The sequence below is a fragment of the Saccopteryx bilineata genome, chromosome 3, assembly GCF_036850765.1.
Source record: "Saccopteryx bilineata isolate mSacBil1 chromosome 3, mSacBil1_pri_phased_curated, whole genome shotgun sequence".
Lineage (NCBI taxonomy): Eukaryota > Metazoa > Chordata > Mammalia > Chiroptera > Emballonuridae > Saccopteryx > Saccopteryx bilineata.
In genome coordinates this window covers 12643802-12669455 of record NC_089492.1, presented here as the reverse complement: position 1 = coordinate 12669455, position 25654 = coordinate 12643802, and the positions used below count along the sequence as shown (strand labels likewise).

Here is a 25654-nt window from a genome sequence, read left to right as displayed (position 1 = left end):
AACATATAATCTTGTTAATAATTGTGTCATGTTGTCATGCTCCCCCAACCTGTATGTAGTCAAAGGGTATATAACCAGTGTAAGGCCAGGAGCCGTCATCGTGACCATTCACATGCAGGTTCCCATTGGATTCGGGCAGACGATAAAGAAATGGCGGAGTCAGAGGATGGGGGGCCATCCTATTTATTGGTGTCTCACCAAGACAGGCAAACCACAAGAGAAGACAAGGGAAAGCAGAAAACCAGCTCTTCCCATGAAGGGCAAGGGATCAGGGGAGCCCCTGCAATTGTGATAGCAGGAACTGTGTGTCTGAGCTCCTGGTCTGTCCCACTTTATAGTGTAGAAAACCAAAATCCCTTAATCCAATATACAAACAAGGAAGTCTCCGATACAAAGTCACTTATCCAAGGCATAATTGGATTTCTCATGAGAGTGCACCACCCAGATCATACAATCAGTCAAGGGTGTGGGGAAAAGCTTAGTCCCAAAACCAAACCTCAGGCTACAACAACCTGGCCTGCTTATAGCCTGTCCCCCACACCCATTATAAGTCACAAGCGAGCAAACATATATATCATGTTTACAAACTTATTTGACCAACAACCAGCCTCTGAAATATACTTGGCGCACATGATTTGGGTTTGCTATGCCCCGTGTCAGCCATATGCGGTTGGCAAATTTAATAAATCTCCTTTAATAAAACCTTTCAAATTCATCTGGACTTGGTGTCTCGACATAAATCCACTGAAGTGAGGTATGGTGCCTTTCAGAATCTGGGGTACGATACCATACAACAAGATGACATTGACACCTGTTGACTGGCACCACTGGGGCCTGATCTGGAAGAACGTGCATAAGAAAGACATCATGCAATACTATTTTTTTGTGGTTTAAAAGAATATACACTTATTATCTTACAGTTTTAGAGGTTCAAAAGTACAAAATGGGCCTCACTGGGCTAAAATTAAGGTGTCAACAGAGTTTCATTCTTTTGGAGTCTCTATGGGAGCCTTTTCCAGCTTGTACAGTCCTGCTACATTCCTGGGCTCCTGGCTCTCCTCCTGTAACTACAAAACTAGCATTATCAGGCCAAATCCTTCTCCTGGGGCCATCTCTCCTGCTTCTCACTCTTCCCCTTTTTCCACTTGTAAGGACCCTTCTATAAAGTTACACTGGGCCACTCAGATACTCTAAATGTGATAATTAAACTTTAAATACCAATAATTTACGAGAACTTACTGACAGTGTTTGGTCTGGGCAAAGCTACTCTTTGCTGCTCTAACTAAATAGTGTGTGGTAAGGTGCCAGAGAACTGTAAAACTTAGTATTGGCAATGCCATTCTAAAAGGAAAAGTCAGGCTTTCTGTCTTGTCCTTTCTTTGGAAAATGGAGGAAAAAGAATATAGAAGTCTCCTGACTTACAAGGATGACTAGGGTCATTCAGTTTTAAGTTCTCTGAAAAGATTAAGGTTATCTGAAGAACTCCCTTTCCCTTTCAATAAGAGGGAAAATTTACATACCACCCTACACTGATTTTAGCTCTCCCTCCCTTCCTGGAATCTGAGATTAACGTGTACCTCTAGGCCAGGGGTCGGGAACCTTTTTGGCTGAGAGAGCCATAAATGCCACATATTTTAAAAATGTAATTCCATGAGAGCCATACAACAACCGGTGTTCATTACGCATTATCCAATAAAAATTTGGTGTTGTCCCGGAGGACAGCTGTGATTGGCTTTAGCCACCCGCAACTATGAACATGAGTGGTAGGAAATGAATGGATTGTAATACATGAGAATGTTTTATATATTTTTTAATTTTTAATTTAATTTTATTTTTATTTATTTATTTTACAGGGACAGAGAGAGAGTCAGAGAGAGGGATAGATAGGAACAGAGAGAGATGAGAAGCATCAATCATCAGTTTTTCATTGCAACATCTTAGTTGTTCATTGATTGCTTTCTCATATGTGCCTTGACCATGGGCCTTCAACAGACTGAGTAACCCCTTGCTCGAGCCAGCGACCTTGGATCCAAGCTGGTGAGCTTTTTTTAATTTATTTTTTTGTTCAAGCCAGATGAGCCCATGCTCAAGTTGGCAACCTCGGGGTCTCAAACCTGGATCCTTCTGCATCCCAGTCCGATGCTCTATCCACTGCGCCACCGCCTGGCCAGGCAATGTTTTATATTTTTGTTATTATTTTTTTTTATTAAAGATTTGTCTGTGAGCCAGATGCAGCCATCAAAAGAGCCACATCTGGCTCGCGAGCCATAGGTTCCCAACCCCTGCTCTAGGCAAAGGAGGAGAGATTGATACTAAAAGGATTTGTGAATGTCTTTGATTGTATTATGTTCTTTGTAAATCCCCTAGACCAGTGGTAGTCAACCTGGTCCCTACCGTCCACTAGTGGCGTTCCAGCTTTCATGGTGGGCGGTAGCAGAGCAACCAAAGTATAAATAAAAAGATAGATTTAACTATAATAAGTTGTTTTATAAAGATTTATTCTGCCAAACTTAGCAAAAATCCGACATAAAGTACTTGGTAAGTAATTATTATTATATGCTTTAACTTTGCTTTATAAATTTTATAAAGTAAAGTTACTTCCCTACTTTATCAATCACCATTACTGTGGAACTGGTGGGCGGTTAGAAAATTTTACTACTAACAGAGATACAAAAGTGGGCGGTAGGTATAAAAAGGTTGACTACCCTTGCTAGACAAATGTTAATCTTGTTAATGATTGTGTCATGCTGTCATGCCCCCCCTCCAACCTGTATGTAGTCTAAGGGTATATAACGAAACTCTGAGATGTAGTTGGGGCGCGTGATTTGGGTCTGCAATTGCCCCGTGTCGGACATATGCGGCCGGCATATTTAATAAATTTCTTCCTTTAATAAAACCCTTCAAAATTCATCTGGACTTGGTGTCTCTACATAAACATGCTGAAGTGAGGTACGGTACTTTGCAGAATCTAGGGTACAGTACTTTACAACATTAGCTCTCCAAAGATCTTGAGACACTTGCTCTGGGCCGTGGTCATAGGACCCTTGGTTGGCAGTGGCAGTGGTGTTAAACCTTGTAGCAGCATTAGGAAGAGAAGGAACATGGGTTCCTTTGTGGGCAAGAGTGCATACCAATGTCCAGGTTCCTGTAATAATAACCTTAGGAGCAGCCCACGTTGCCTGCCAACACCAGAGCCATGGCTGGTGTCAGTCAAATCAATTTTTAAATATGATGTATACTTGTTCGCTTATAGTTTGCATTGGATGTGAGGGGACAGGCTGTAAGGAGGCAGGATCCTTATAGCCTAAGGCCATGATGGCGAACCTTTTTATAAAAACTGCCCACTTTTGCAGTGCTGGTAAACCTGGTCCCTAACGCCTACTAGTGGGCATTACAGCTTTCATGATGGGTGTTAGGGAGCAACGGCGCTGCGATTAGCCCACCATGAAAGCTGGAACGCCCACTAGTGGGCAGGAGGGACCAGGGTGACCAGCACTGCAAAAGTGGGCAGTTTTTTTTTTTTTTAAACTTTTTTTATTTTTTTAATTTTTTTATTTATTTATTCATTTTTAGAGAGGAGAGGGAGAGACAGAGAGAGAGGAGAGAGAGAAGGGGGGGAGGAGCTGGAAGCATCAACTCCCATATGTGCCTTGACTCGGCAAGCCCAGGGTTTCGAACCGGCAACCTCAGCATTTCCAGGTCGACGCTTTATCCACTGTGCTACCACAGGTCAGGCGAAAAGTGGGCAGTTTTTATAAAAAGGTTCGCCTTCACGGGCCTAAGGCTTAGTTTTAAGACTAAGACTTTTTCACCCTTTTTGTTGTGGGGTGGTACACTCTCATGAGGAATCCCATTATGCCTCACATAAGTGACTTTGTTTCAGAGACTTCCTTGTTGCATATTGGATTAAAGGTTTTGATTTCTATACTGTAAAGTGGGGCAGACCCAGAGCTTGCTCTCTCTTGGTTTTTGAGATTAGCATTAGAGAGGAGAGCAGAGAAAGGCCACGTGGAGGAGAGGAGAAGCAGCCAAGGTGGCAGAGTGCTGAAGGAGAAGCCAGCTTGTGCAGAGTTTGTGCAGAGAGGAGATGGGGAACAGAGGTGAATAAGGCAGGTGAGCTAGAAACCTTTGATTCTGGGAAACTTGGATAAGTCAGGGGCTTTGGGAACCCTGAATGGAAAGGTGTATGGCCAGAAGCCACGAACACCATCACAGCCGCCTGGCCCATGCAGGTTTTCATTGGATTTGGACAGTCGGTAAAGAAACAACGGAGCCAAAAACTGACGGGCCATTAGCTTTAATCCTAGCTTGCACCCGGCGGGCAAGTAAAAACACACACTGGGCTCCAAATCCCACTCACCTTCAGTGCTCACAAAGCTACTGACTTATCCGAGTTTCCTAGAATCAAAGGTTTCTAGCTCACCAGACTTATTCACCTCTGTTCCCCATCTCCTTCCTTCTCCCTGCACAAACTCTGCACGAACTAGCCTCTCACTCAACACTCCACCATCTTGGCTGCTTCTCCTGGCCTACTCCATATGGCCTCTTTCTGCTCTCCCCTCTAATGTTAATCTCAGGAACCAAGAGAGCAAGATCCTGTTCTGCCCCCATTTTATAGTGCAGAAATCCAGACCTTCAATCCAATATATGAGATAGGGAAGTCTCTAATACAAAGTCACTTATCAGAGACATGATGGGATTGTACCACCCCACATCAAAATGGGTGGGAAAGGCTTAATCCCAAAACCAAGCCCCAGGCTACAAGGATTCTGCCTGCCCACAGCCTGCCCCCAACACACATTAATATCACCTGGGTGACGGCCTCCACGAGGGCAGCGCCATCTTTAACAAAGTGAGCATAATATATTTTATGTGCCCAACAAAAGGGAAGTGTTTTCCCACTGTGTGTATTTCTTGCCCTCTGGGTGCGAGCTAGGATTAAAGCTAATGGCCCACCAGTTCTTGGCTCCCTTGTTTCATTACTATCTGTCCAAATCAAATTCAAACCTGCATGGGCCAGGCGGCAGTGATGGTGGCCGTAGCTACTGGCTTTACAGCTGGCTAGCTATTTGTCCCAGCACTGATAGTGTTGTAAGGTACCAAAAAGCTGCAAATTAATAGTGATATTCTAGGAAGAAAAGCTGAGGCTTTCCTTGGAAAATGGAGGAAAAGGAATGTAAAGGTCTCCTGATTTACAAGGACGACTAGGGTCATTTGGTTTTAAGTTCTCTGAAAGGATTAAGGTTAACTGAGAAACTTCTCTTTCAAAAGGAGGCAGAATTTATATACCACCTTGCATTGATTGTAGTTCCTCCCTTTCCTGGAATCTTGAGAGTAAAATACCTCTAGGCTAGTGAGAGAAGAGGAACCCTGAAAGATTTGTAAATGTCTTTGATTGTGTTACCTTGAGAGTCTTAATGTTTCTGTGTATCCCCTAGACCAGGGGTCCCCAAACTTTTTACACAGGGGGCCAGTTCACTGTCCCTCAGACCGTTGGAGGGCTGGACTATAAAAAAAACTATGAACAAATCCTATGCACACTGCACATATCTTATTTTAAAGTTAAAAAAAAAATGGGAACAAATACAATATTTAAAATAAAGAACAAGTAAATTTAAATCAACAAACTGACCAGTATTCCAATGGGAACTATGCTCCTCTCACTGACCACCAATGAAAGAGATGCCCCTTCCAGAAGTGCAGTGGGGGCTGGATAAATGGCCTCAGGGGGCCGTAGTTTGGGGACCCCTGCCCTAGACAAATGTTACAATCTTGTTAATAATTGTGCCATAATGTTATGCTCTCCCCCACCCGTGTGTGGTCAAGGGTATATAAGCAGCCCCTGAACTATTTTTGGGGCTGCACGATTTGGGCCTGATGCCCCGTGTCAGCCATATGCAGTTGGCATATTAATAAACTTCCTCCTTTAATAAGACTCTTCAAAATTTATCTGGACTGGGTGTCTCTACGTGGACTCAATGAAGTGAGGTACAGTGCCTTTCAGAAGCTGGGGTGCAGTACTTTATAACAAGAGGGGCCTAAACTGGCAGCTGATAACTAGCTTTTAGTTGGAATGACTACTGTAAAGCCAGAAGCCACGGCCAGGGCCACTATCAGAGCCGCCCGGCCCATGCAGGTTCGCATTGGATTCAGACAGTCGGTAAAGAAACAACGGAGCCACAAACTGGTGGGCCATAGTCTTTAATCCTAGCTTGCACCCGGCGGGCAAGTAAAAACACACACTGGGCTCCAAAACCCACTCACATTCAGTGCTCACAAAGCCACTGACTTATCCGAGTTTCCTAGAATCAAAGGTTTCTAGCTCACCAGCCTTATTCTCCTCAGTTCCCCATCTCCTTCCTTATCCCAGATACAAACTCTGCACAAACTGGCATCTCACTCAGCACTCTGCCATCTTGGCTGCTTCTCCTGGCCTCCTCCATGTGGCCTTTCTCTGCTCTCTCTTCTAATGATAATCTCAGGAACCAAGAGCACAAACTCTGTTCTGCCCCCATTTTATATTGTAGCTTTACAACCTCTAATCCAATATACAAAATAGGGATGTCTCTAGTAGAGTCACTTCTCTGAGGCATGATTGGATTGTACCACCCCACATCAAAAAGGGTGGGAAAGGCTTAATCCCAAAACCAAGCCCCAGGCTACAACGATCCCCAACACACATTAATATCACCTGGGCGACGGCCTCACGTGGGCAACGTCATCTTTAACAAAGTGAGCATAATATATTTTATCTGCCCAACAACTACTAAGGACAAAGTTGTAGAAAGTTATACTTCACCATATTTGGACTTTAATCTCCCCTTTGCCTGGAACAACAGTGTAAGTAATCTATTATTGGTTTGCAATGTTATCAATTTATTAAGAGACATTATCTTATATACTATTGGCTTGTGAAATATTAGTTATAAGTTTTAATTCCCACAATGAACCTTGTTAAATATCTGGAAAAGACAGTCTCAGTCTCTTAACATAACTTGCTCCAAACAAAACACCTAGTGCCCTTGTTCTCACGCTTTTGATTTTGAGAGAATAGGGGCTGGCACATCAGTGTATCTCTAGCGTGAGCACAGTGACATGTCTCGATGATTTTGGGAGATGGAAGAGAACACCTGATATATCCTTCCGGCAAATGCCTGCCTACTCGTTCTTTCATATTCAGCTCGAAAGTCAAACCCTCTACAGCTCTTTCTATGGCCCACATACACTTGGCACAGGGCAGAAAGTTTTATCTGATTCGTCTCTGTAACCTCCCACCCTACCCCCGGCGGCAGGCAGTAGGTGCTCAATAAATGCTCGCGTTATGAATGGAAACATTCGGGCTTTAAGCGGGATATCTCCAAGCAGGGGTTTCCTTGGAACCGAATCCACCTTTCCCTGGATCAGACCTCAACGGCTGGGGCTGCGGGAAGTAAACTGACCGTGGGATCCACGGCACAGCTGCACTTCCTCCGGAGCCAGCCCGCGCGTTCCCAGCCGCCCACCGAGCTGCCAGCCCGATCCCCACGCCCCCACCCCACACCACGCAACATCGCACTAGCGCCTATTCGGGCGTCACCGCGAGGGCCACGCCGCCCGCGATTGGCCAAACGTGACATAGCGCCATCTCGGCCTACCGCGCTTGCGCGCCCTCATTGGCCGCGGCAGAGGTGGGCGGGTCCCGCATTGGGCGGTGCTCGGGGCGGGGCGGGATGGCTCCTTGGAGCCCCGCCCCCTGGTCCCTCGCTTCTGTCGAGATCACCGGCCGCTGAGGCGCGCGGGCTGGGCGGCGGGAGGAGGGCGCGCGTTGGTTACTCTGGTTACTGCGTTAGCGCCGCGCGAAGGATGCTGGTGAAGACGCCGTGGGGGGCCGCCGCCGCCGCTGCCGCCCTCTGATGAGGCTGAGACCTCCATTCACGCGCGGGCGGAAGGTTAGGGGGCCGGTGAGTGGGGAGCCGCTGCGGAGAAGCCAGTCCGGAGGTGGGGGGCTGAGCGTGTCTGGCCGGGAGCCGCTGCCGGGGACCCAGTCCGTCCGTGGGCGGGGGGCGGCAGCCCGGGTGGGCCGTTCTCTCCCGTGCCTCCCGGGGAGGGGCGCACCCCGACTCGGCGCCGCCCGGCCCGCGCCGGCGGAGGGGCGAGGCCGCGCTTCTTGCGGCGCCGGGGGACAGGGGACAGGGGACGTCTCTGTGACACCCCCCCCCCCATTCTCTTCTGAAAGGGAGCAGTTTTACAGCACGAGGAGCCTGCCTCGGAGTTCAGTCACCCCAGCCACCTCCGGGGAAACCATTTGGGGAACAAGTAAGAATGAAAACTCAATGAATTTCGTGGGAGAGGAGCCGGTCCCGGGGCTGCTGGAGCGGGCAGTTCCGCAGACCGCGTTCTCAGCCCTCCCCGAGCCCGCGCGGAGACTTCCACGCTAACTCTCCAGCGTGCTCACTCGGGCCGACGTGAAAGGGGGCCCTGTGACGGCGTGAACGCGAGTCGGGCCGGGCCCGGTGCGCCTTCTGGGAACACATTTCGGGGGGATCTGCGATCTCCAGCCAGACCCTCCAGGGACATCACAGAAAGGATCTCAGCGCCGACCGGTGCCCCCGAAGGAGCCTTCCAACCATGTGGACTTTTCTCGGCCTCGCCACTTTCACGTATTTTTATAAGAAATGCGGGGACTTCGTCACTCTGGCCAACAAGGAGCTCCTGCTGTGCGTGCTCGTGTTCCTGTCGCTGGGCCTGGTGCTGTCCTACCGCTGTCGCTACGGCCACGGGGCCGACCTGAAGCGCCCGCGGAGTGGGCCCCAGCTGGCCGCCTTCTCGGGAGTTCTGTCCGCCTTGCCGTTCATCGGCTTCTTCTGGGCCAAGGCCCCCTCCGGGGCCGACAGGAAAGAGCAGCTCCGCTCCAGGAAGGTGGGTTGATTTCAGAGTGGCCCAATGAATGTCCTATTTTAAAGTTAGGGTTGAGGTCCCTCCTCGTGTGAAAGTGCTCCTGGAGAGGGCAGAAGGCGGCAGCGGAGACTCAGGTGTGAATTCTCGTCTTAGTTGGTTTTTCTGGGGTTTTGACTGTGCCCGGGCACTCTTGGGAATGATTTGAAAACGTTGTATTTTGCCTTGGTTGAACCGAGACCAAAGGGGATTGATCTGATTGTGAGTATTGATGAGATGATGAAAAGTGAAATGAAATGTTAGACTTTGATTTTGAAGGAGGACAGAATCACTTTCTGCGATGGGGAAAATGTTTTATTTAGAACCTTGGGTAAGGAAGGTACTTGTCCCTGGGAAGAAAGATCAAGGCTTACAGAAGAGAGGGACTTGCTTTCAGGAGTTTTGTTACACCCCTTCTGGCTGTGAGTCCTTTGGCAAAGGGCTTAGCTTCTGTAAGAATCAGTTATCTCTTCTCTTAGATGGGGACAAAAGCAGCTTTATTGGTAGTTAGGGAACAAAACGATTTAATGCTTGGTTGGTAACTAACACATAGTAGCTATTGGTGTTAGTCTAAAGGTGGGATGCATCTGTTAGGAGCCTTTTGAATAGTGCTGAGTTCAGTGGTATAGTGGTGTGGGCTGGAGGAATGGGCAAGGAGGGTGGGGGAAACTGATCTTCAGTTTGAAATCTTTGATATTGTTGTCCGAGATAACTTCCCTCAGGGTCCCTGACCAGTTTTCCAGGTGCTGGAATGACATTACATCATACTGTGTAGACAAATCATGGGCAGGACCATTGGGTTAGCAGAGGTCAACATTGGTTCCACTCTGTGAATGCCTCCGACTTTCTGCTTTGTGTTGAGTGCTAAGTTCCCATTCGTGCCTCCTCTCGCGACCAGGTTCTGACTTCATCTAGAGTCTCCTTCCAAGATTGTGCGGGTGTATGTGCATGTGTGTGCTTATTTAACAGGGAAGCCTCCGAGGAAAAACTAATAAATATCTAAGACGATGAAAGGAGCTTATCTTGCTCTCAGAACAATACTTTAAATATAGTTATTCTGTCCATTAAGAAATGCTATTCTGGCCCTGGCCGGTTGGCTCAGCGGTAGAGCGTCGGCCTAGCGTGCGGAGGACCCGGGTTCGATTCCCGGCCAGGGCACACAGGAGAAGCGCCCATTTGCTTCTCCACCCCTCCGCCACACTTTCCTCTCTGTCTCTCTCTTCCCCTCCCGCAGCCAAGGCTCCATTGGAGCAGAGATGGCCCGGGCGCTGGGCATGGCTCTGTGGCCTCTGCCTCAGGCGCTGGAGTGGCTCTGGTCGCAATATGGCGACGCCCAGGATGGGCAGAGCATCGCCCCCTGGGGGGCAGAGCACCGCAGGGGCGTGCCGGGTGGATCCCGGTCGGGCGCATGCGGGAGTCTGTCTGACTGTCTCTCCCTGTTTCCAGCTTCAGAAAAATGAAAAAAAAAAAAAAAGAAATGCTATTCTGGGCCCTGACCGGTGGGCTCAGTGGTAGAGCGTCGGCCTGGAGTACAGAAGTCCCGGGTTCGATTCCCGGCCAGGGCACACAGGAGAAGCGCCCATCTGCTTCTCCACCCCTCTCCCCTCCTTCCTCTCTGTCTCTCTCTTCCCCTCCCGCAGCCGAGGCTCCACTGGAGCAAAGATGGCCTGGGCACTGGGGATGGCTTTTCGGCCTCTGCCCCAGGCGCTAGAGTGGCTCTGGTCCAACAAAGCGACACCCCGGAGGGGCAGAGCATCGCCCCCTGGTGGGTGTGCCGGGTGGATCCTGGTCGGGCGCATGCGGGAGTCTGTCTGACTGTCTCTCCCCGGTTCTGGCTTCAGAAAAATACAGAAAAAAAAAAAAAAGAAAGAAATACTATTCTGATGGCAAGACTAGACTATTGTTTATTCTTAGTAGAGGACAAAAAGGTTATTTCTCTAACACAGTTATTAAAAAATGGAATGGACAAAGCCCCAGTCTATTATGGAAATATAGGAAGACTGGGTAAATATTAGAATCACGAGAATCAAAGTTCTAAAGGCTTTTAGGGGTTATCTCCTTTCTGCATGAGGTCTCTTTTATTAAAACCACTTCAAAATGACATTTAGTCTTAATCCTTAAGGTAAGAGAACTAAAAAAATCATTCCTTAAAATCTTATATCTGAAATGAACCTACATACCAAAAAAAAAAATACCGATTACAACACTGAATTGTTCATTTAAAAAAAATCAGAACATTCATGTTATTCTCAGTGGGCATAAATCTCTCCAATCAGGACTTTTACATTCTCTTCATGTTAAAATTTGTGTTTTTACTGTCAACCCAATTAGCGATAGGTTTGATGTTTGTTCTTATTTGTAAATTGAAGGACCAATTTGACATCATTGACCAGCTCTCTAGGGTATGTATCAGAATGGGGGAATAAAGGGGGTAAATAAAATATGTTCCTATATGTTAAAGATTAAAATTGTGACCAGGTCAAGTTCCAAGGGACAATGAGTTATTTTGTTCTTTGGAATTTGTGGAGTTAAATAATTCTCAATTGGTCAATGGATATAATAGCCAGAATTTTGACAGTTACATAAAAATGACTTTGGATTAAGGTAGATTTTTCAGATGACAGTCCAGAAATAGAAAATAAAGGTGAGTAGACTGACTTGTGGCCAAGTGGACAAAGCTTCAACCTGAAATGCTGAGGTCACCAGTTTGAAGCCCCTGGCTTGCCAGGTCAAGGCACATATGGGAATTGATGCTTCCTGCTCCTCCTCATTCTCTCTCTCTTTCCTTTCTCCCCCCCCCCCCGCTCTCTATTTCTCTAATAAAAATGAATAAACATAAAAATCTAAAAAAAAAAAAGAATATAAAGATGAATAGTGGAAATACATGAAAGGTACTAAATAGTTTGCGAGGTGAAATCAATTTAGAAGTTGTATACGATTTACATTTCGTAGATGCTGGTAAATATGTTTGAAGAATTGGTAATTCATGATAGAATTTTTCCTATAATAAGTCTTTGAAGCTCCTTTTATATTTGGACTGGTGTGAATTTAAAATGATGTCTGTATCACAGCATTTTCTAAATACTATATTTGGAAAAGGAATATATACTTATTTTACATATTTTTATTTCTCTAGCATTTTGATATTGTTAGTTTTCACATATGATCAAGATTTAAAAACACAGTGGTTCATCTGGTCTGGTTATGTTCAGGGTGTAGCTTTTGCCCAAGATGCAAAAATCCAGTGTGTCTATATAGTAGTATGATTCAAGGATAATAAATGTAGATACATAATTTACTTTTTTTTTTTAAACAGTGCAGAAAAGGAACCAGTATTTCAGAAACTACCTTAATAGGAGCAGCGGCTTCTGCATCGGTATCTTCTCAGAATGATCCGGAAGTTATCATCGTGGGCTCCGGGGTCCTTGGCTCTGCTTTGGCAGCGGTGCTCTCCAGGGATGGAAGAAAGGTGACAGTAATTGAGAGAGACTTACAAGAGCCTGACAGGATAGTTGGTGAATATCTGCAGCCGGGTGGTTATCATGTCCTTAAAGACCTTGGTCTTGAAGGTACGTTCATGCTGGTTTCTAGGAGTTACGTGTGTAAGCAAGCACTGCCACTTGACACTCTCCTAATCCTATTATTCCTGTTGATTTTGATAGATTTGGTGTCTTATTGTTTTAGTTTTATTAGATTTGTTTTTTAAAGTCAAGTTTTGGGCCTGACCTGTGGTGGCGCAGTGCATAAAGCGTTGACCTGGAAATGCTGAGGTCGCTGGTTCGAAACCCTGGGCTTGCCTGGTCAAGGCACATTATGGGAGTTGATGCTTCCAGCTCCTCCCCCCTTCTCTCTCTCTCTCCTCTCTCTCTCTCTCTCTCTCTCTCTGTCTCTCCCTCTCTCTCCTCTCTAAAAATGAATAAATAGGCCCTGGCTGGTTGGCTCAGCGGTAGAGCGTCGGCCTGGCGTGCGGGGGACCCGGGTTCGATTCCCGGCCAGGGCACATAGGAGAAGTGCCCATTTGCTTCTCCACCCCCCACCCCCTCCTTCCTCTCTGTCTCTCTCTTCCCCTCCCGCAGCCAAGGCTCCATTGGAGCAAAGATGGCCCGGGCGCTGGGGATGGCTCCTTGGCCTCTGCCCCAGGCGCTAGAGTGGCTCTGGTCGCGGCAGAGCGATGCCCCGGAAGGGCAGAGCATCGCCCCCTGGTGGGCAGAGCGTCGCCCCCTGGTGGGCGTGCCGGGTGGATCCTCTTCGGGCGCATGCGGGAGTCTGTCTGACTGTCTCTCCCCGTTTCCAGCTTCAGAAAAATACAAAAAAAAAAAAAAAAGAATAAATAAAAAAAAATAATAAAGTCAAGTTTTGAACATTTTTCCTGATTGTTTCAATGTTTTATATTGTTTAATGTGAATCATCTGTATGTCTTCTGCCCACTATTGGGGTCTTAATATTTTTCCTTTGGATTTTAATGTATAAGTTTTATATAGAAATATTAATCTTCGTGATATTATAAATGTGCTAAGATTATCATCTTCCAGAAGCATTAACATTTCTGAAAGTTATATTAATGTCCGGTGTCATACGTTTTCAAGACAGAGACGCTTTCCATGCCTCCCTGTCCTTTCCGTGCTTACTGGAACTCTGGGCGTATTAATAAAGTGGCTTTTTTTGAATGGAACTGTTTTGCAGATACAGTGGAAGGTATTGATGCCCAGCCTGTAAATGGCTACATAATTCATGACCGGGAAAGCAAATCAGATGTTCAGATTCCTTACCCTCTGTTAGAAGACAATCAGGTGCAGAGTGGAAGAGCCTTCCATCATGGAAGATTCATCATGAGTCTCCGGAAAGCAGCGATGGCAGAGCCCAAGTAAGACTGGCTGCAAATGTATCATGTTAAAGAAGCAATACATTTAAGCTTGGCCTTGGTACAAATGCTATTTTATAAGTTTTCATAAGTGTTTGGATACAGGATAGACCGACCCTAGGTCGTAAGGTAAAATAAGCCATAAGTTAGAACAATACCTTTATTAAGAATATCATCTAGAGACTTTTTTGGAATGACATGGAACTATTGAGAATTTTCCTTAGACTAAATAAGTTGTGTGATTTTTATGTGGTTGGAACTTAGAGGATATAGTTGTAACTAAGGTGTAAGTCTGTGTGTGCCCATTGGGGAGTTGGGGCTTGTGGCTGTGATACTTCCTATTAAAAGTCAGAACAGAGGCCTTCAGGGGAAAATCCTCTTCCATCTTATGAAGGACCTAGACTGATAGGACTGGCTTCTTCTCTTATTTATTAAATCCTATTTACCACTAGCCTTTGTTTATTTATTTTTAAACTTTTTTTATTATTTTATTTATTCATTTTAGAGAGGAAAGGGAGAGACAGAAAGAGAGAGAGAGGAGAGACAGAGAGAAAGAAGGGGGGGGAGGAGCTGGAAGCATCAACTCCCATATGTGCCTTGACCAGGCAAGCCCAGGGTTTCGAACCGGCGACCTCAGCATTTCCAGGTCGACGCTTTATCCACTGCGCCACCACAGGTCAGGCCTACCACTAGCCTTTAAATGCTATAGTGGAGGAACTTTTAAATATGAGAACCCTCATGTAATTGACAGAGACTTAAGTGTTGAAAAAGTTAGTGGACTTATCCTTAGGACTGAAAGGATTTGATATCTATGGAAGTAGAGTATGTTTATTGTAGAAAAGTACCTCAAGATATAAAGATTTTAAAAATTACCCATGACCCTGACTAGAATTAACCACTCTGAAACACTTGCTGGGTAAACTTCAATTCTGTTTTTCCATCTGTGTATGAATTGGTTGAGGTTATGTTAAGTTTTTGTGCATGTCTTTTTTTTTTTTTTTTTTTTTGACAGAGCGAGGGACATTGAGGGACAGACAGGAAGGGAGGGAGATGAGAAGCATCAGTTCTTCAATGCGGCACCTTAGTTGTGCATTCATTGCTTTCTCATATGTGCCTTGATGGGGGGGGGCAATACAGGACTGGATTGGGGGTGGCTACAGCAGACGAATGACCCCTTGTTCAAATCAGCGACCTTGAGCTTCAAGCCAGAGACCTTGGGCTTCAAGCCACCAACCTCTGGGCTTAAGCTGGTGAACCCACACTCAAGCCAGCGACCTTTGGGCTTAAGCTGGTGAACCCACACTCAAGCCAGCAACCTCTGGGCTTAAGCTGGTGAGCCCACACTCAAGCCAGCGACCTTTGGGCTTAAGCTGGTGAACCCACACTCAAGCCAGCAACCTCTGGGCTTAAGCTGCTGAACCCACACTCAAGCCAGCAACCTCCCGGTTTTGAACCTGGGTCTTCTGCGTCCCAGGCTGACTGGTGCTCTATCCACAGCACCACCTCCTGGTCAGGCACTCTGCATGTCTTCATTTTTTAATAAATTGAGATTAAAAAAATGTAAGGTTAGTTTTAAAAATACTTTTAAAATCATTACATTAGTAATATTGTCGATTACAACAGTCAGTTGTAAAAAAGTAGAACAGAAAACCACACGTAATTCTAAACACCATTAATGATGTTTTTGCCTTGTATTCCAGCCCTTTTTCTATGCACATGTATGTACACTCAATGCATGTCCAGTTTACTTAGGTAAACTGGAGATAAGAGAGGAGGAATTGATGATTCCTTCTTTAACTTGCTTAGGTGTACTACTGTAGAGTTTATTTCTGCTTACTTATCTTTTAGTACAAAGTTTATTGAGGGTGCTGTGCTGCAGTTATTAGAGGAAGACGATGCTGTGATTGGAGTTCAGTACAGGGATAAAGAAACCGGAGACCTCAAGGTGAGATATATCAAATGGTAAACTTCTCCTAAGATTTTTCTCTTCCTTTTTCTCCTACTCCTTTAAAAAGTAGGCTCACCAAATTATTGTTCAACAAATGCACTGAGTTCTATCTAAGCCTTGTGCCATAGGGCGTACCTTAGAATGCTACACAATAACTTTGGAAACAAGAAGTGCAGCTGTATTAACAAACTGAGTGAGAAATATATATGAATGAAACAGGGGAACTGGAAGGTGAAAAAGGAAGAGTTCAACAGAAAGGAAATGATTACGATAAAGTAAACAATTGTTTAAATAAGAAAGGCAAAAAGTCTCAAGAAATAGTTTCCAGCCTCTGCTCATGTTGGCCTAGTAAAAGAAGAGGGAGACAAAGGCTAATCTGGATTCTTCTGGGCTGCTCCATAGGTCTCCACCTCCTAGAAATTGTACTCTGATGTGGGTGATTGCAAAGGAACAGAAATGCAATGCGCACATACATCCATGTGTGCCAGAATTGTTTGAAGTCCTGGGCACCGATTGAAGTGCTCTATGAAGTGATGAAAAATTCTGGAATAAAGGAATTCAGCTAGTCCTTGGAATTTGTAATGAGATTCAGTCTTCTGTGGGCTGTGCTTGCTTTGTAGTGTTCTCCATTGGTTATCAGAGTGTAGCTCATCCCAGGCAGTTTGAATGGCAGAGCTTAGGAGGAAGGTGATCCTCAGGGACTCAGAGGAAGTGTCTCTAAAGATTGGGCCTGCATTAACTTAAGCCCCCTTAACTGCTTCTTCAATAGCATTATCTTCAAATGCCCTCTGTAATGTCATCCGGTAATATGTTTAAGTCCGTTCATGCATATTTTAAAGGAATAGTCCTTTTCCCGTGTATTTCTAACCATTTAACTGGGTATTCTTTCTTTGTTGTAGGAACTCCATGCTCCATTGACTGTTGTTGCAGATGGAATTTTTTCCAAGTTCAGGAAAAACCTAATCTCCAATAAAGTTTCCGTTTCATCTCATTTCGTTGGCTTTCTTATGGAGGTACTATAGGAATGTAATTGTAGAAAAATAACGACAACTTGAAATTTGAAAATTATTAAAATGTTTTATCTTCTTTTTCTAGAATGCGCCACAATTTAAAGCAAATCATGCTGAACTTCTTTTAGTTAATCCAAGTCCAGTTCTCATCTACCAGATTTCATCTAATGAAACTCGAGTACTTGTTGACATTCGAGGAGAATTGCCAAGGAATTTAAGAGAATACATGACCGAAAACATTTACCCACAATTACCTGGTGAGAAATGGGGTTTCACTGCGCCACTGTAACCTGAGCCTGAAAGCAGATCGCACAGAAGGCTCTCCATCTCCAGCTCTCACTAACGCTGTGTCTAAACTAGGCCAGAGGCCAGACTGGCAGGTGAAAGGTGCCTCCCATCAGATACACTGCAGCTGAAATACTTACTTAGACCAGCACGGAAGAAAATCTCCAAGTTACAAAAAAAATTAGTTTCAATATATTTTTTCATATCAGTAAAGCATAGTTTTCAAAATAATTATCAATATTGACAACATTTTAATATCTTTAAAATTAGTCTGGATAGCAATCTTAAGTCTGTGAAATATCTCGTAATCGCTTTAAGCTTGGTTTTGTGGTAATGATAGCTACCATTTATTGAATGTGTGCTCTATAAGAGGTGCTTTACAAACAATTTTATTGCATCTACACAACTGTGACGTAGGCATTATCATTATCCCGTTTTGTAGGTGAGGGCCTGACGATTCAGAGGTTCCGGAGCTTCTCCAAGCACAGACTTGGTGGCCGAGCAAGGCTGAGCCCGGCTCTGTGGCCCCACTTACTGCCCTCAGCGCGAGGGCTGTAGGAGCCAGAGATCACTTTAGTTTTGAGTTGAATATAGAAAAGCTTCATGAAATTTTAGGCATCTTTGTAAAAACATAAAAATGACTCTCTGGGCTTTTAGATTTTTTTGAATGGGAAGGTGTAAGTAAAAAGTATTAAAAAAACACTTAAGAATATAGATAAAATGGCAAGTAAACTCTGTTTGCCAGTTGTCATTATAATGATAGGAAACTGTCTTTGCGTTCATTTTGTTTAAATTTTTCCAAGTTATTTTCAAATTAAGAAAAAACACTTTAATAAATAGAGTATTAACAGAAATGAAATGAAGTTATACATGGAACAACTTAGATTTTTAATAGTGATATTTTAAATTTTTTTACATTTTCATTCGGTTTAGCTATTTTAAAAGCTTTCCAATGGAGAAACGAGTTACATGTATTTAGGAAGAGGAGTGTCAATTACCTGATATTTTTAGCTTTTTTTTTAAAACTAGATTATTTTTTCTAGTCCAGGTGTTAATTGGAGCATTTTACCCTGAGATCATGGAGGGAAACGATTTGTAGGTTCATATTAATATTAGGTTACTGGAATTCTGTTCCTTGTAGGAATAGAATGGTTTCAGCATAGACATTCTGCCCCTATATTCCCAGAGTAGACTGGGAACTCTGTGAAAAGCAAGTTCATTTTCCATGAGTAGAAGCACAAAGCACCTTAGAGATAAACTAATAACCATTTTATTTTAGATGATAAAGCTAAAGCTCAGAAAGGTGGAACTTTATGTCTTTTTGTTTTATCCTTTTTCCAGTGTATATAACCTTCTGCTGTTTGTGAAGTGTTCGTATATTTCATCCAATAGTACCAGAATATGGGGGTGAAGATAAATTGTTAAATACGACAGCTGTCAGTTAACACTCAGGAGAGGCAGGCCTTTTTTTCCCTGTCATGTTCGATTTTGCTTCATTCACTCTTCATCAGGTTTTTTATTTATTTAGCTGTGTATCTTTTTTACATTAATTTCCTCTTTGATTCCTTAGTCATTCCTTAGCATGAATAACTAGGTGCTTTATAAACAATTTCATTAATAAAATAATTAGCTCTTGATCTATCACAAAGGATATGTGTAACAACTATAACAGTTGTATAGTAGGTATTTGTTTATACTTGATAAAAAATGTGATAACTGGAAATTGAAATGTAATAAACCATTTATTTGGTGGGGTGGGATTTATTACAGATCATTTGAAGGAACCATTCCTAGAAGCCACTCAGAATTCTCGTTTGAGGTCTATGCCAGCAAGTTTCCTTCCTCCTTCGCCAGTAAACAAACGAGGTATAATATTGGGCTTACTTTGTTAGGGTATTCCAAATATTTAGATTCAGTATTCCAAATGACATATATGTGGTTAAATTTATGGTGCTGGGAATAACACCTGGGACAGAGAACTGGTTATCATGAACTAATATTACTAATACCAAAATTAGTTTTAGGATGTCTTAGTTATTGTTTAATATTGAGGGTCTCTAAGTCTTTAGCTAGTTACTGGGGATAAAGTAGTTAAATACAGTTCTTGATCTAGAGAAGGCAGTTTTCTAGTTAGAAATAGAGACGTAATTTCAAACCACCTTACACTCTGTGTTTGTCCTTCACTGCCACAAAGTTAGAAGTCTGACGGCAGGCAGGCTGACGGGAGCAGGAACCTTAGAACCAGCCAGCGCTCGGGAGGCACCTCCAGTCGTTTTGTGGAGTTCCCTGCATCTGCAGCTGGGATTCACAGGGCTGCTTTTCAGATCAGATTCAATCAAGGTTTATTCTCCTAAATTAAATGTTGATAGTTTGGAGAATATCTGCTCAGTGCCTTTCAGCTTGAACTTCAGTGTGGCTGGGTATAAACTTCCGAGGCCCGACTAGTGTGCTGGTAGTGAGGTTGCTGAGAAATGTCAGTGACCTCTGGACTTTTCCCCCTTATTAAAGACTTGCTTTTTATGCCTAGATTCTTTTGATTTATTTTAATGAAAGAGGCCTTATAAATGTTTTGACATTGTTTGACTCAGTCTTAGATTCGCCTGTGGGTTTCCCTAGGGCACATGGACCTTATTCTTTTTCTCACTGTATCCCTAGACTCTGGCGCATGTTACTAGTGCCGAAGAGCTATTGATTGAATCGACTCTTGAATTTTTGCCTTAACAAATTTTAGTCCAGATCTTTTCTCTTGTATTTTCACATTATTATTTACTCACTTCAATAATATTGATTAATGTAGCCTTTTTTTTTTTTTTTTGGTCACAAGTAATGCTCCAGGATGATGTCATAATCTAAATCATTTCTTTATAGGTGTTCTTCTTTTGGGAGATGCATACAATATCAGGCATCCTCTTACTGGGGGAGGGATGACTGTTGTTTTTAAAGATATAAAACTATGGAGAAAGTTGCTGAAGAGTATCCCTGACCTTTATGACGATGCAGCCGTTTTCCAGGTAAGATACTTATTTTTGACAAGAAATGTCTCAAAATAGATTTCCTTGAGGGGCCTAAGAGGAATGGGGCCTTGATGGGGAGATGAGCACTCAGGGCCTGATGCCCAGTGGTTCTTAGGCGACCCTGTGCAGACTTAAAGATCCTGACTTGCCGCCTGGGAATCTTAGAGTTTCCCAGTCTGTTTTCGAATGCAGTATTAGGTGGCGCTGACTGCACGGGCCACTTTGCTCGTGGTGTTTATCAATTTAGCTTCAGGGTCACTGAATGCTTCTTAACTCATTGCTCTGAAGATTTCCTGTTTTTGGTAAATGACAAGGCATAGTTCCTTATACATGGACCTCAGGATAAATATTACTTTGAAGAGATTATAAACATCAGTTGGTGCTTCCCCCCCCTCCCCTCTTTCCCATATAGTAAGTGACCTTTTTCTTTTTTAGGCCAAAAAATCATTCTATTGGACAAGAAAAATGTCTCATTCCTTTGTTGTGAATATACTTGCTCAGGCTCTTTATGAATTATTTTCTGCAACAGATGGTAAGTGTGGGTTTTTAAAAATAAATATCGAGTTGCAGATTTTTAGCATAGGAATAGAATTTAATTGCAAAAGAAATGAGTAATTAAGCTGGAAACAGACATGTTGCCTGAGTTTGCTGACTCGCAGGTTGGGAGTCATCTTTAACTCCGCCCTTGCGCACCGTTATCCTGTATCTGTTTGACATGGCCATTGTCTCTCTCTACAACCTTCAAAGCAATGCCTCCATAATGTCTTACTATTTTTAATTCCTTTGGTCCAGACCAGATCCCGAATATCCCCAGATGCATGAGATTGTGATGGAGGATCTTTCTGGCCATGAATATAGTTGTTCATTATTTTCTTCCCGAACACCAGTTTCAGTTTCTTCTCAAAGTAGTAGTTTATGAAATGAATGTGCGCTTCAGGTAACGTTTAGATTATTGTCTCAGTACAATGCACAAGTAGCAGAATGCATCCACCTTTTGCTCATTTGAACTCTTCCCATGCCCTTGTTTTTGTTTCCATATCCATGGTAGGGGTGGCAGTCAGTCCGTGACTCAGCGGAGGCGCGTTAGGCATGGAGGGGTGGCGGTCAGTCCGTGACTCAGCGGAGGCGCGTTAGGCATGGAGGGGTGGCGGTCAGTCCGTGACTCAGCGGAGGCGGCGTTAGACATGGAGGGGTGGCGGTCAGTCCGTGACTCAGCGGAGGCGGCGTTAGACATGGAGGGGTGGCGGTCAGTCCGTGACTCAGCGGAGGCGGCGTTAGACATGGAGGGAGGACACTGGTGCCGCCTCCCAGCCATGCATGTACAAATGTGGTCAAGAACCTAGACCTTGTGGGTTTCAAGAGCAAATATAACTCACATCCCAGTGCTTCAGATGTTCACCTGGCCGAGGCCTTAGTGCATGTGGTTTGGTCACCTGATTTCAGAGGATAGGAAGCAGTATTCTGTTAAAAGGGAAGAAACTCGTTGATGGTGATTTGCCCAACAAATCTGTCTTGCTCACTGGTTAGGAAGTAAATGGCAAGTGAAAAGAAAAGGACTTAGTTTTGAGTTTTTCTAAGGTCTTTAAAACTTTGCTAAGCTCTTGAGTTTCTTATATTATGAGTTTGAGTCTGTCAATAAAACAACATAAAAAAGTTATGAAAGATTGGAGGAGAAAAGAGCTTTATTGGAGGATAAGTTTGCCTATCGCATTCCGTTTTATTGGTTGTAAAGGATGTACATATATCACTATCCATAACGTGGACTGTGGTAGAAATCATGGATTGTTGAAATTCCAGGACTAGATTTTAAAAAACATTCCAGGTTTGATATTTGTTACATTTTCATTTTTGTCTGACACATCATTAGCACCCTAACATAAATGTGTAAATGATTTTGGTTGAGTAATTTTTAAATTTTATTTTAGATTCCCTACATCAACTAAGAAAAGCCTGTTTTTTATATTTCAAACTTGGTGGAGAATGTGTTGCTGGTCCAGTTGGGCTGCTTTCTGTGTAAGTTGTTTAATAATAATGACTCAAAGGAAACAGATGTTTCAGATTTTCTTAGGATTATTCAGTTTGTGAATTACTGCAAGTTTTTCTTCTGTATTTTGTCATTTTATTATTCATTAATACGCAGATCAGAAAGGTAGCCCAGAGGAATGAAAAATGCAACATTTCCTGTGTTGCATGCCCGGGAAGTGGCATTGATTAGGTATTGTCAGTAGATGAGGCTAAAACCCTTGATTAAAGTAGAAGCTTGGTTTTTGCCTGTGAGTTAATCCACATGATCTGATCTCTGGGAGCTGTTGATGACTGAGAAACTTGTACAGTGGTACCTTGAGATACAAACAGACCAACATACGATTTTTTTTTAAAGATACAAGCTGCGACTCGGTCTGTATTTTTGTTTGAGATCCGAGGGAAATTCCAAGACAGGAGTCGTGATTTGGGAAGCTGCCGCTAGTTGGCGCGTGGGTCCAGAATGGGCAGTTTTGCCTGACCAGTGGTGGCGCAGTGGATAAAGCGTCGACCTGGAAATGCTGAGGTCGCCGGTTCGAAACCCTGGGCTTGCCTGGTCAAGGCACATATGGGAGTTGATGCTTCCAGCTCCTCCCCCCCTTCTCTCTCTCTCTCTCTCCTCTCTCTCTCTCTCTCTCTCTCTCTCTCTCTCTCTGTCTCTCCCTCTCCTCTCTAAAATGAATAAATAAAAAAAAGTAAAAAAAAAAAAAAAAAAAAAAAGAATGGGCAGTTTGATATACGAGTTGACTGACTTACGAGCTCAATTACAGAACAAATTAGATTCGCATCTCAAGGTACTACTGTATTTAAAAACTAATTGGATTGAAGTGCAGGGACTCCAGAAACTCAGTAATAATTTTGATGGTGCAGATGTGAAGTCTTCTTTTCATTCCTCTGTAATCTGAATGTTAGTACTGTTGTGTATCTTTAGAAACCTAGGCTAGATGGCCAGGCCATCCAAGAACTTCACGTTGGCATCTCAGGATTATTGAGAAAAAACAGCTTAATCGCATTCCTGACACACACACACACACACACACACACACACCACCACCAACAACAACAAAAACCCAGCTCAAAACATAGACTAAAGTAAATAAACTAGAGAAATTACTGAATTCTCTGACAGAGGTATATTCCAAGTAATTGCTTGTAAAAACATTTTTACAAAAGTTTGTCCCTGCTATCAAACTTACAGGCAGAGACAGAAGCTTATAAATCCCACTAAAATGTAGAATGTGTTTAGCTTTATAGATAATACAAGTAATTGAAACATTTTATAGTCTATTTGATTCCTGGGTCTTACTAACATCTAAATTTTGTGTTTTCTTCTGTTACAGGCTGTCCCCTAACCCTCTGTGTTTAATTGGACACTTCTTTGCTGTTGCAGTCTATGCCACATATTTTTGCTTTAAATCGGAACCTTGGATTACAAAACCCCGAGCCATTTTCCGTAGTGGTGCTGTATTATACAAAGCGTGTTCTGTGATATTTCCTCTCATTTACTCAGAAATGAAGTACTTGGTTCATTAAGCTTAAAGGGGACCATTTGTGAATGGATATATTTGGAACCCACCTTTCGGAAGAGGATTTATGCAGCATAGTACTGTGTCACTTCTAAAGTGGAGATTCTTGGACCAATATGGGATTAATGTTTTGAAGTTATTTGTTTATAAATATGTAAATATATACTTTAATTTGCAATTTAAAATGAAGGGTCAAATAAGATAGTTTAAAAGAAATGATTGCTACCATAAATTAGTACTAATACTGAACAGGTTTTCTTTTGAATTCAGTATTTGGAATGAGCTCTCATGGGACATAACAAATAAAATGAAGACTGAACCCTCATGTCTGTTGTTTCTTGTTTGGACTTCCTTATGTAGCTCAGGAGGGTGGGCAGAAAAGCACAGCGGGAGGCCACACTCAGGGAAACCTGTTCACACTCTGGCGCTGGGGAAGTTGACTCCAGTCTCTGGACCTGATTTTCCTCTCTCCAGTGAGGCCGTTTGCTTTCTGAGGATATCACACGTTCCTACAGGAAAGCAGTCGAGGGCTTGCTAGCCCACTGCGGATCATTAATCAGCCAGGCTAGAACGGCTTCAGGAAAGTGCAGCCGCTAGTTCACCAGCTGCAATCACTTGCCTGATGAGTGTGTGAGCACGTGGCACAGGCACGTGTGCATAGCCTATGTAAGGCTATGGGTGCTTGGCTCAGTGTGGATGCAGAGGGCGGATGACAGATTGCCTGTTATTGTGAGGGGCCATTTTGCTGTCTGTTCACCTGTCGTGAGAAGAGGTTCCCCTGCCCGTGTGCTTGTCTGCCGTTGTGAAACTAGTAATTGGGAATGGCCCAACACTTTCCGGCTCCGCAGTTTCTCTACTGTCTGCCCGGATCCAGCGTGGACCTGCCTGGCCTTGGCCACTGGCATTACAAGGGGCAGGGAATCAATGGTTCAGCTGGAAGAAAATGGTGACCAAGGAAAAGGCTTCTGGCTAGCACGGTGTGGGGACTTGGGGGCGGGCAGGCTCTGGGGTTGCTGAGGACAGAATGGGTGGAAGGAGTGGTGGAAAGCAGGGAGTCCCACAGGAGGGATGCTGGGAGCCCAGAGGGTGGAAGGCAGGGAGTCCCACAGGAGGAATGCTGGAGCCCAGAGGGTACCTGGGGTTGCTGAGGACGGAACGGGTGGAAGGAGTGGTGGAAGGCAGGGAGTCCCACAGGAGGGATGCTGGGAGCCCAGAGGGTGGAAGGCAGGGAGTCCCACAGGAGGAATGCTGGAGCCCAGAGGGTACCTGGGGTTGCTGAGGATGGAACGGGTGGAAGGCAGGGAGTCCCACAGGAGGAATGCTGGAGCCCAGAGGGTACCTGGGGTTGCTGAGGACAGAATAGATGGAAGGCAGGGAGTCCCACAGAGGGATGCTGGAGCCCAGAGGGTACCTGGGGTTGCTGAGGACAGAACGGGTGGAAGGCAGGGAGTCCCACAGGAGGGATGCTGGGAGCCCAGAGGGTACCTGGGGTTGCTGAGGACAGAACGGGTGGAAGGCAGGGAGTCCCACAGAGGGATGCTGGAGCCCAGAGGGTACCTGGGGTTGCTGAGGACAGAACGGGTGGAAGGCAGGGAGTCCCACGGGAGGGATGCTGGGAGCCCAGAGGGTACCTGGGGTTGCTGAGGACAGAACGGGTGGAAGAAGTGGTGGAAGGCAGGGAGTCCCACAGGAGGGATGCTGGAGCCCAGAGGGTACCTGGGGTTGCTGAGGACGGAACGGGTGGAAGGAGTGGTGGAAGGCAGGGAGTCCCACGGGAGGGATGCTGGAGCACAGAGGGTACCTGGGGTTGCTGAGGACAGAACGGGTGGAAGGCAGGGAGTCCCACAGGAGGGATGCTGGGAGCCCAGAGAGTACCTGGGGTTGCTGAGGACAGTGAGCCTCAGACACTAAGACACTCTGTGGTCTGAGGTTCACAGAGACTTGGTCACTACATTTGCTCACAGTCTATCACCCACACCCCTGCCAGCCTTTGTGGGTGTGACCACAGGGCCTTCCAGACAAGGTCTTTTGCACAGTAAATACATCATTTTTGAATAAGCAGAAGGATGACTGGG

The 25654-nt window shown here is 44.5% G+C and overlaps 1 protein-coding gene across 2 annotated transcripts; it reads left to right on the top strand.

Annotated features, from left to right (window-relative positions):
* Positions 1-7738: 7738 nt before the first annotated feature.
* Positions 7739-23904, top strand: SQLE (squalene epoxidase). Of its 2 annotated transcripts, none has more exons than XM_066265681.1 (12): positions 7739-7928; positions 8216-8898; positions 12230-12482; positions 13597-13777; positions 15623-15719; positions 16622-16735; positions 16818-16989; positions 18788-18883; positions 19886-20028; positions 20467-20563; positions 21957-22044; positions 23394-23904. In XM_066265681.1, the coding sequence occupies exons 2-12, from the start codon at positions 8608-8610 to the stop codon at positions 23584-23586; spliced, it is 1725 nt and encodes a 574-aa protein (XP_066121778.1). In that variant the 5' UTR covers positions 7739-7928; positions 8216-8607; the 3' UTR covers positions 23587-23904. The 2 variants fall into 2 exon arrangements, with proteins under 2 accessions (XP_066121778.1, XP_066121777.1); XM_066265680.1 differs by having other exon boundaries at positions 7739-7940.
* The last annotated feature ends 1750 nt before the right edge of the window (positions 23905-25654 follow it).